We start from the raw sequence: 11,022 nt of genomic DNA, 5'->3' as shown, positions 1-11,022 counted from the left end.
CCGCGGCGGGGCCGCCGCCGGGGCGCCCGGCGCCCGCCGGCGGGGACGGCGCTTTGTCCCGGGGCGACAATTCCGGAGGCGCGTTTTCCGGGGATTGATCGGAAAAATTGACCCACTTGTCTTCCGCGGTGGCAGCAACAGATTTGGGGGACGGCACGGGGCCAAAAATGCTGTCCAAGTCATTGATGGACGGGAGTTTGTCCCGTTTGGGCTCTGCTGCTGCCTGGTCCCCTCCTGTGGTCAGAGGAGGTTTATTTTACACCGAGCATTAAGCGAGGGCTCCGCTACTCTCTACGGGCTCTACTTCTACGGGAGAGGCCCTAAAACCACCTTTTCTTATTTCTATTTATATAATTCATGGGCAAGAACGTTTCCACCACAGCCATGTGCGACATGGAATGAATCCTGCGGGATCCAGAGGCTGGAGGAGGGAGCATGCACCACGAGCCAAGAATCCCAAATCCCCCCAAACTGACAGCCTTTTTTGTCCTCTAAACCACATCACGTCCTTATCAGCAGCTCGGAGGTACCAGCAGATACCAAAGGTGTGCACTCAGCGCTCTGGCACGCCCCGCTCTCTGTCTGAATATATATTTATAAACACTCAGGTATAAATATATATATTTCAACATGCTGCTTGGACACTGCTGGAGGCTGGACATGCAGCACAGGATGCACACAGGGAATGTATTCCAGCCACAGGGAATGTTATTCCAGCCACAAGCGGGAACAGATCGGGACTTCAGAGCTCTGCTCACTGAGCCACCACACACCAACATTCCCACCTGACTCCAGAACCACCACACATCCGTCAGCCAAGCATTTCACATCCAGGGAAGGGAGATCCTAACACTGAAACAGCATCACCCCATCCCTGCTCCTCTCTTTTGGGGATCCATCCACGGCTCTACATTTAGGGTGGAGGGGATGAAATAGGATTTTGCTAAACCAGACCTCAGCCACTTGCTTTACAAATCCACAAGACACAGCCCAGCAAATGATCCAGCATTTGCTGCTGGGAATGGATTGATGGATGGAGATGGACACCCTGCCAGCCTGGCTGCTCCCACAGACAGGAAAATTGGGATACAGGAACACAGATGAGGTGGTGATGGACAGAGCAGTGAGGCCAGAGCAGGGGAGCTCTTCGTGGCAAAGGAGTTTCATCCCAAGGGGCTCTGACTGCCCCCACACAGTGCCCGATCCAAAGGCACTGCCTTCCCTGCTCACATCCCGCTTTTCCATCAGCCAGCACCATGAATTATATGCTTGGAAGCACCTGATGTCCTCCGGCTGCATCCGACACCTTTCCATCCCCGCCCTCGGGTTTTCCTTCATTCCCAGCACCATTCTCCCTCCCTGCCCCGGGCTGCAGTACCAGGGGGGCTTTTCCCACCTTTCAGTAGGAATCGGGGGGCAGGGAATGCAGGAGCAGCTCCCTGCCCCAGGCAGAGCCTGCACACCCCATTATTTCCTCAGCACAGCCCATGCAGGGCTGCTCCAGGCAAGAACAGGGCTCCGGAATTTGGGAATATATCCCAGTTCTCAGCAGGATATTAAGACTAATCCTGCATTGCATTCCCAGAGTGACTGATCCAAAGGCAGGGATGCTGTAAAGAACATTAATTTCACCAACTTGGGAGCCAAAAAAATCTTTGTGCTGCTTCTACTGCAGATGGTAAATTAATCCTACCTTTGCAGAGAATATCATGCCCCATCCCTGGCCCTCCCGGGCCAGGCTGGACGGGGCGGGGAGCAGCCGGGGACAGTGGGAGGTGTCCCTGCCATGGCAGGGTGGAGCTGGATGAGCTTTACACTCCCTCCCAACCCAACCCGGTCTGGAATTCTCTGAATTCCAAGGGAAGAGGATGCACAGGGACCAAATCCGTGTCCAAAACACAGCCACAGGGACCTGTCCCCCTCCAGTGCCACCCCAGGGCCCGGATTAGGACCTGTCCCCCCCCAGTGCCACCCCAGGGCCTGGATTAGGCCCTGTCCCCCTCCAGTGCCACCCCAGGGCCGGCGCTGCCAGGGCTGTTACCGAGTGCCAGGCAGGGGGGGGAGCGGGGGGGGGGGGCGGGGGGGGAGCCGGGGCGCGGCGGCGTGGCCGGGATGTTCTTCGGGGGGAGCGGCGGAGGGGCTGGAACAGAGCACAGAGGGGAGAAGTTCAGCTGGAGAGCAGCAGGAAGCATGGAATATTCCATGGAATATGAAACAGGATTGCTGGGAAAAGGGGATAAGGCTGCGATGAGCTCCGAGCCCCGTCTGAGCCGGCCTTGGGCACTTCCAGGGCTGGAGCAGCCACAGCATCTGTGGGAATTCCAGCCCAGACCCTCCCCACCCTCCCAGGGAACAAATCCTTCCCAATCTCCCATCCATCCCTGCCCTCTGGCACTGGGAAGCCATTCCCTGATTTTGTTTGGGTTTTATGGAATTTTTCCCCCCCATTTTTACATCTCAGCCCACGCTCCTGTTTCAAACCCCTAAATTAGCACTTAAATGAAACCTGGAGCCTCTGAGGCACGGAGCTGCCTCCACCTTTCTCCCGCGCCCATCCCACGTGGATCCAGGATGTGCCTACGGGATGGGGAATGCTGGGGCTAATTAACAGTGGCTAATTAACCAGCGCTGCTTTACAGGGGCATTTCTGCAAAGGAAATGGTTCCCCAGCTGCCCCAGGCAAAGGGAGAGCTGCAATGAAAAATCAGGGATTCGGGGCTGTGCAGCTCTTCCTGATGTTATCCTGGAAAAACTGGTGCTTCCAACTTTTCCAGCCAAATAACCACGGCATGAACGTGCAGGATCAGGATCCATCCCTCCATCCCGTATCAATCCCACTCCCTCCTCCAGCCCACGGTGCTGTAACCCAAGTCAAACCAAGGGGAAAAAACCAAAACAACCTCTAATTTAAAATATTATGGAATTGCACAGCCCAGATGAGGAAAACCCAAATCTTTGACCTGATTTCTGTAGGTATTAATTTAGTTTTGTGGTCACTTACTTCCAGTTGGAAAAGGTCTTGGAAGTTTTGGGGACTCTACGTTTGTGTTGACGGGCTGGGCTGACCCCCATATCTCAGGCTGGTCCAGAGCAGCTGAAAAAAATCAAAAATAACCATTTGAAAGCAATGAAAAACCCAAACATTTCCTTCCAAACACCAAAGCACGCGGATGAGACGCTGAGGCTCTGGGAAAAGAGGGACCAGACAGTGACAGAAACCTCATTAATTAAAGACAGGGGGTTCTGTAACAGTGGATAATTAAAAGCCTGTCTGGGTTTGAAGCAGGACGTGCAATTAGTTTGACACTCATGCTGCTTGACAAACAAAACAATGCCAGGGATGGATTTGGAGGCTTTTTATGGGAAGGAAAGCATTGTACTGATGGCAAAAACGGTCCAGAATTTCAGGATAGGCAAAAAAACCAAACCCCATCAGGTACTAAAATGAAAAGAGAATTGTATTCACTGGGAATAAAGGGGGGGGAAAATGGATATTTTTATATAGAATTGAAATTTCTTGGAGTTTTTTGTGCAGAAAACTGCACACAAACATTGCTTTGATGAAAGGAATTAACTGGAGTCGTTAATGACAGGACATAATGAGGCTACAAGGGCAGTGACCACTCCCTGAGGTCCTGGAGGCTCCAGAAGGAGGAGGAGGGAGGGAGGGACAACCCGCTCCAGGGGGTGAATGAGGTTGGTTTTGGGGAAAACAAGCCTTGCAAGGTCCCTGTGCTTTGGGAGAGCGGGAAAAAACCAGGTTTGGAAGGAAGCAAAGTGTCTCTGTCAAACAAGCACTGTTTTGGGGGGAAAAATGCCGTTTTTGAGGTGGCATTTCCTAGGAATGGATGCGCTTGTCCAACAGCTGCATCCAGAATCCTGGATGGAGTTAAACTCCCCCTGCTCAAGGGTTTGATGGGGAAGTCCTGAGTTTGGATATTCTTGAGCTGTTCCCTGTCAGGATCTCTCCCAGACTTCGTAATTAACTAATTGACTTAAGCCCTTGCTCTGTTTCCATCCAACCCGAATTAACCCCGGCCTGAGGCCGCCCGGAACGTGGCCACCCGTCCTTCAACCCCTGCTTCAGCTTCTTCCTCCTCCAGCAGGAGGGCTGGGAACCTGGGAATCAGGGAATTGGTGAGCTTGGAAAAGCCCTCTGAGCCCATCGAGCCCAACCATCCCCCAGCACTGCAAATTCCACCCCGACTTTGTCCCCAGGTGCCACAGCCACACGGCTTTGAGATCCCTCCAGGGACGGGGCCTCCACCCCTGCCAGGGCTGGAGAACCTTCCTGTGTCCCTGCCAGGAGATGCCACCACGGCCCCAAATTCACCACGACCCCAAACTCACCCGCCACAGCCCCCAAACTCACCATCCAACTTCTGCTCCTCGAACGCCGACTCCAGCGGGGGCCCGAAGAGTGGGGCCAGCGCCGCCGGATCTTCCCCGCTTTTCCTGCTGTGGGATGAGACAAGAACAGAGAATCCATGAGGGTCCTTCTTGAGTTCTGACCCCATGTTCGAGGCAAACACAGATATTTTCAAGGGCTTTTTCTATCCCAGACCAACGAGGAGCTGTCCAAACACAGGATTCCAGGTGGGAAAAAGGGAAAGGAGAGTGGTAGCAGCACGGTGCCAACCCTGTGGTGCCACAGCAGCTGGGGGACAGCTCAAGCTGCTTTAGGATCAGTCCAAACCTCATGGGAAAGGATCAAAAAAAAAAAAAAACCCCCAACCAAAAAAAAAAAACCAACCAAACAAAAAACAAACAAAAAAAACCCTTGAGATCTGGGCCATGCTCTGGTCCAACACACCTTGAGTCGGACCCTGGAGCTGCACAGGGCACGTTCCCAGATTTGGGGTTATTCCAGAAAACCCTGCGTGTTTGCTGTCCTGAACCAGGATATCCCTGCCAAAGGTTGGCCAGCTCTCAATATGGATCAGGCTCAAGGTGGCTTCCAGCAGGTGCTTTTGGGGGAGAACAGGGACGGACACTGAGCATCCCAACCATTGTCAGCCCCTCAGTCCTGCCAAAATCCTGAAATGGTTTCGGTTGGAAAGACCTTAAAGCCCATCTCATCCCATTACATGGCAGGGACACCTTCCACTATCCCAGGCTCATCCAGCCTGGCCTTGGGCACTGCCAGGGATCCAGGGGCAGCCACAGCCATGCTGGGCACCCTGTGCCAGGGCCTGCCCACCCTCCCAGGGAACAATTCCTTCCCAATCTCCCATCTAACCCTTCAATCTTCCCATCAAGCACAGTGCAAGTGGGAAGGTTCCAAACCCACACTGGGATGAGGTGCCTGAACCTTGGATGATCCCCCCCAGGGCTCTGGACTGACCTGGCGGGGTCTGGCGTGGGCGTGGAGCGCCGGGGCCGCGTGATCTCCTCACCTGCAGGCGGGACAGACATGGATGAGAGTCGTTCCCATTCCAGAGCATCCCCCTGGGCCCCCAGACCCCGTGGTGGCAGGGGGGTCACACCTGGTGTCCCAGCTGCCCTGCTGGGGAGGTGCTGGCAGGAAAAATCTGCTTTGAATTCAGGTTTATCGCTGGGGAGAACAGAAGCAGGGAGCTGCACTGCCACAGGTATCCCAAGGATGTCCCCCACACCCTTCTCCAAAGAAAGGTTTTTGGGAGCCACCAGCTCTGCCAGAAAACTCACTCATTTTTCCCCACCACCCTCCAAAACACCTCCACCAACTGCAAGAACTTATTTTTTCCAGGCTGCAGGAGATACTTACTGGATAAATTCCTTTTAATCGTGCCCTGGAAGGAGAAACACAAGAATAAGTGGGATGCACAGGGCCACGAGTGCATGGCAGGTGTCACCCCAGGAGCGAGGCAGCCCAGCAGAAGGGGCAGGAGCTGTCAGAGGGGACATTTACTGGACGTGGCTGAACTCCAGGGAGCAGAAAGCCCTACAGAAAACCCTACAGAAAAGTTCTGAGCCACACGAAGCCACCACTGGCAGCTCCGCCTTCAGAGTTATCCCAAGTGCCACATCCACAGGGATTTCAAACCCCCCAGGGATGGGGACTCCTCACTGCCATGGGCAGCTGTGCCAGCAGCTTGTGGAGCAAAAGCCAGATCCCCCCAACCACAGGAGCGGGGACATCCCAGAGCAAGCGGGGTCTCCGGGGGTTCTCAAGGATGCAGGTGGAGAACTCCCATCACGGAGGGCCCTTTGTGTTATCCAGGTCCCCCCATCAGCTGGGATCACACGACGGGGTGTGTGACACCACTGGCACCTGTCCCCACGCCCTGTGCCCGCCCCAGAGCCCCAGCATGGGCAGGGACCCCTCCGTGGCTGCATTCCTGGGAGCAAGAGGAGCAGGTTCTTACCGGGCTGCGCCGCTGCGGTCAGCGAGAGGGGAGAGAAGAGACACCTGGTCAGAGAGCGACAGGTCAGCACCCCAGGGTCCCCAGCAGCCACCACACCTCCCGGGGGGCTCCTTCCCCACACCTCGTGGTCACCCTGGGAGAGCCCCCAGGGCAACCCTGATCCTGGGAAATGGGGGGGATTTATTTCCTCATCACTTGGAGAAACCCCGACAGCACCACAGATGGGATTCCTGCCTTCTCCTACCTTTGGATGCACCATGGTCCAGGTAAAACCCAGCCCTTGCACACCTTGTCCAAATTCTTGGGCCCAAACCACACCCCCAGAGCACAGTGAGAGCCAAGCCCAGCTCTATTTTTAAACATCCTATTTTAAAACGCACTAAGCCAGCCACAGAGGAAATTAAACTTCCTTCTAGAAGGGCAGGATTTGTTATTTGCTTTTGACAGTTCAGCTCTAGAGACAGGACAAGAGCACACGAGGCTGGGTTAAAATATTCCGGGAGATAAAAACGGTGTGTCTTACCGGACTTTTCCTCTAAAAGAAGGCAGAGAGAGGAAAAAAACAAAGAGAATGAGAAGGTGAGGGGTTTTTTTATAAAGAGGAACCAAAGGTTTGTGTCAGGTTAAGGACATGGCAAAGCAGAGGGACAGCAGCGCGCCAGGGTCACCCGTCCACGTGGGAGACCGGAGGGAGAGGAAATATAAAACGTTTGGAAATGTGAAAGTTGTGTGTGAGCCATCTCCTGGAAAGAATTCCATTGTTTTATCATTCCAGGCCCTGCTGTCCATTCCCAGTCAAGGCACCAGGACTCCCAGTCCAGAGGGCTGGGAACAACGGGGACTATGGACACAGCGGACACAGGCCCTGGCACAGGGTGCCCAGAGCAGCTGGGGCTGCCCCTGGATCCCTGGCAGTGCCCAAGGCCAGGCTGGACATTGGGGCCCCTCCCAGCCCAATCCATGGGATTTAGGATCTCCCACCCCACCGCTCCCTTCCAGCGGGGATGTGGTGCCGGAGCTGGTTTGGGAGAGAAGACAAGTCCAGGACAAGGGCAGGGACCTGGCAGCAAATCCTGGAATTCCTGTGGATGCCAGACTCCTGCAGGCAGCTCCTGCCCGGGGCTCTGGAGCTTTCCTGGCCCATGCCAGGATCCGGAGCAGCCCCGCTCCCTGGCCCATCTGCTCCCTTTGGCTCCACACGCCGGATTTGGGATCCCCATGTGCAGCAGCAGCAGCAGGGATCCTCCTGCCCAGCCTGGCAGGGGCTTTTCCCTGAGCACATCCCACAGGGAGGCTCCAGCTCCGGCCCCAGGGATCTCTCCAAGGCACAGCAGTGGCCCAGCCCAGCAGCCCAATCCCACAGCCCAGCCCACACAGGGATCCTCCTCACCCCTTCCCAGCCTCGGCAGGAAAAGCACCACGGGAAAGAGGAGACAAAACTCAGATTTAGGGAAATGCACATTCCATAAGAACTTGGTTTTCCTATTATTATTAATAATAATTATAATATTTCAATTGTTCATTTTGATGTTGTGGTTTTTCCCCCCTTTTTTATGCTTCCCAAAGCGTCCAACTGCCATTTCTAATCCTTAAATGCCAACAGAAACTCCCTGCTTGGGAAGCAGAAATAAAATCCACAGGTTTTATTTCAGCTTTGCTTTGGCTTGGAGAGTCATTCACACTTCAGATCCAGGTTATTTATGAATCATGGAAAGCTCTGTCTGGGAAGACACTAAAGCCCACACTAAAACCTCCTGAAAGCCCAGAATCCAATCTTTTCATGGCTGAACAGATTGGGATGAGCCAATGGGAATCTTAACAAGCCTCAGGAAAAGCAGAAGGGGATGGTTTTTATACCAGGATGGACTAAGGAAAAACAACCTTTCCTTCCAGGAACCTGGACTCACCTCCAGGGTGAGAAATATCCCGCTAAAATCCCATGGAAAATTCTCACAGATACTTTCCCTGGCTTGGGAATCAGGGCAAGGCCCTGAATGATGCTGATTGAAAATTCCTCTTGACTGGAAATGATTGAAATTCCCCCTTTTTCCTTGTTGAAAAATGAGAAGGGGGAAGGGGGGGAAATCAAGGAATAGTCCATCCTGACCTCTTTTTTGAGCAGGAAAGGGAATTTTTAAGGTGTTTTGAACTGGAAACATCCTTTTGACACATCTGAGCAACACCTGCAGCCACATCCCTACGGAGCAGACCCCAAAAGAAGGACACCAAAGCCAACCAGAGCATCAGCTCCCACCACCTTTGGGATGATCCCTGTGGAGCAGCACTGCTCTGGGAGCGCTGGGAGAGCGGGAAGCAGGAATAACTCACCACGGGGGAGGGAGACAGCGCGATGTTGCCTATGGAGGCCTTGAGCTCGTCCACGGTGGCCGCACTGCGCAGGACGTCCTTGGCCTGCAGGGGCTTGATCTTGATGTTGAACTTCTTGTGTGCCTCCTCCTCCTCCTCCGACTCGCTCGAGGAGTAGAAGTGCTTTCCTTTGGTGGGTACAGCACAGTTAAGGAAATTCCCTTCCCTGGGGAGCTGGTGGTTCCCAGATGCTGACCCCACAGGCGATCCTGTGCCGTGCCCCTACACAGCCAGAGGATGTGGAGCTGCTGCTCCCAGGGATAACTCCGGCCCTGGGTCAGCCCAGCAAGGGTTGTATCCATGTCCGGGTTTCGTGGAATTGTTTTGGTTGGAAAAGCCCTAGGAGACAATGAGGTCCAACCATCCCCCAGTGCAGCCCTGTGCCCCCAAGTGCCACATCCACAGGGATTTTAAATCCCTCCAGGGATGGGGACTCCAGCCCCTTCCAATTCCTGACCAGCCTTTTCCATGAAGGAATTTCCCCAATATCCAACCTAAACCTCCCCTGCAACTTGAGGCCGTTCCCTCTCCTCCTGTCCCTGTTCCCTGGGAGCAGAGCCCGACCCCTCTGGCTGCTCCCTCCTTGCTGAGAGCCAGAAGCTCCTCCCCGAGCCTCCTTTTCCCCAGGATAATCCTAGACACGGTGATCTCCATGGAGCATCCTATGGGATGCTCCCACTCCCTCATTCCATAGCAGTGAATCAAAGAATTCAAATTGCCCTATGCTCCAGAGCCTCAGGCAATTCCCTCGGGAATTTGGCTTTATCTGTGGAGTGCCAGCTCCAAATGAAAAGCAAAAGGTGGCAATAAACAGTGATAACAATTACTAAGAAATAATAATAATGAAATAAAGAGAGCCCGTGAACGCAGCTCCTGTTCCAGGCTGTAACCCAAGAGGCAAAGCCAAAACCAAAGGATATATCCTGGTTCCTCGGGTCGGATGCTGTATCCCTCCTCATCCAGCTCAGGTGAGTTCTGGATAGGGAACAAAAAAAAACCCAGAAGAATGAGGAATGTCAGTTCCTGGAAAGCTGGAGCAGCTCTCTCCTCCTGTGGGGAGGGATGTCCTGCACTGCCCGAGCCCTGGGGCCACATGGACCAAAGGGCACCTCAGATTCCACGATTATTTTGCAGAAGGAAAGGTTTTAATCCTTTTTTATAATCCAAGGTTTTCCCTGGGTAAACTGCAACATCCCTTGGGCCAGGACAGAGCTCTCCAGAACCACCTCATTCCTGGGAATTCTGATTGATCTGCAGACATGGAACTGGGATCTGGGCACAACTGATTTCACCCCAAAAGCCCCAAATCTGTGTGGGAACAGCCTGGGATTCCCATGGGATGCAGCTGGACACAGGGAAGCTCCGGGGGGCACTTACGTATCTGTCCCAGTCGATCTCCGCGTAAAATCCATTCGGGGCTCCGTTGGTTTTCTTCTGCAAGGGAAAATTCCCACGGTTTAAGTGAAGGAACCCGGAGTGCAGCGCATCCCACATGCCACTGGGTGTTATTCCACACCCCCACAGCAGAGATCCAGCAGCATTCCCCATCTCTGGAATTCTCCCATAGCAGAGAGATGAGAGGAGGGAGCTTTTTGAACATTCATTAGGTGAACATCCAACATTTCTTCAGGAAAAGCGAGGGAATGGCTGTTTCTCCGTGTGCTGGGATGCTCCAGCCCTCGGGAAGAGCTGGCAGCCGTGGAAGCTCCCAATGCCAGTCGAGCAGGGAAATTTATTGGGGTAAACCCCTTCCCCAAGAAAGGGGAATCCCGGGAAGGATTCCGATCCCATTATCCCGCATGCCAGGCGTTGTGAATTCGGGATGGAGCAGTGGGAAGGGTCTGGGATGAGTCAGTCCATGCCACGGGACACCAACACACAGAGGAATTGCTGCTTTGGATTGAGGGAATTCGGCTTGGAAGCGGCTCCAGGCATCCGTCACCTCTGGAATCCTTTCCTGGTTGGCTCTGGGCACCCAAAACCCATCCTGAGTCCCATGGCCACCACAGCCAGTGACCAGCAAGGCCCCCGGGGCCTGGCCTTGGGCTGGGCTCACGATTTTGGGCACCTAAATGGGATAATCCAGAGGGAGCATTCCCAGCCCAGCTCCCTGCCAAGGGTCTGACAGGATGCACTCCCTGATCCCCATCTTTATTTTAAGGTGAAATTCTAAAATCTGGATTTTCTCCAGAAATAAAGCCCAGTCTGAACCCAGCACATTTTGGAATTGAACACTACAGGGCCCAGCTCTAGCAGGGACATTTCAGTCTAACACCAGGGATAAAAGCAGCAATAATTATTTAAAAAA

General features: G+C 53.9%; 1 protein-coding gene across 1 annotated transcript in view; it reads right to left on the bottom strand.

Moving 5' to 3' along the window:
• SGIP1 (SH3 domain GRB2 like endophilin interacting protein 1) overlaps nucleotides 1-11,022 on the bottom strand; it is a 45,752-nt gene that overhangs the window by 18,247 nt on the left and 16,483 nt on the right. The window contains exons 5-15 of the mRNA XM_017740583.1: nucleotides 10,092-10,148; nucleotides 9,635-9,689; nucleotides 8,676-8,851; nucleotides 6,871-6,882; nucleotides 6,348-6,359; nucleotides 5,747-5,771; nucleotides 5,345-5,396; nucleotides 4,373-4,458; nucleotides 3,002-3,094; nucleotides 2,066-2,140; nucleotides 5-234 (exon numbers count right to left, since the gene is read on the bottom strand). Coding sequence (XP_017596072.1) covers nucleotides 5-234; nucleotides 2,066-2,140; nucleotides 3,002-3,094; nucleotides 4,373-4,458; nucleotides 5,345-5,396; nucleotides 5,747-5,771; nucleotides 6,348-6,359; nucleotides 6,871-6,882; nucleotides 8,676-8,851; nucleotides 9,635-9,689; nucleotides 10,092-10,148 — 873 coding nt within the window. The remainder of the gene's footprint in view (nucleotides 1-4; nucleotides 235-2,065; nucleotides 2,141-3,001; nucleotides 3,095-4,372; nucleotides 4,459-5,344; nucleotides 5,397-5,746; nucleotides 5,772-6,347; nucleotides 6,360-6,870; nucleotides 6,883-8,675; nucleotides 8,852-9,634; nucleotides 9,690-10,091; nucleotides 10,149-11,022) is intronic.

This window comes from Corvus brachyrhynchos, unplaced genomic scaffold (assembly GCF_000691975.1).
Source record: "Corvus brachyrhynchos isolate BGI_N302 unplaced genomic scaffold, ASM69197v1 scaffold280, whole genome shotgun sequence".
Classification (NCBI taxonomy): Eukaryota; Metazoa; Chordata; class Aves; order Passeriformes; family Corvidae; genus Corvus; species Corvus brachyrhynchos.
The sequence above is the reverse complement of the archived record's forward strand: the minus strand, read 5'-3'. Positions and strand labels throughout refer to the sequence as shown.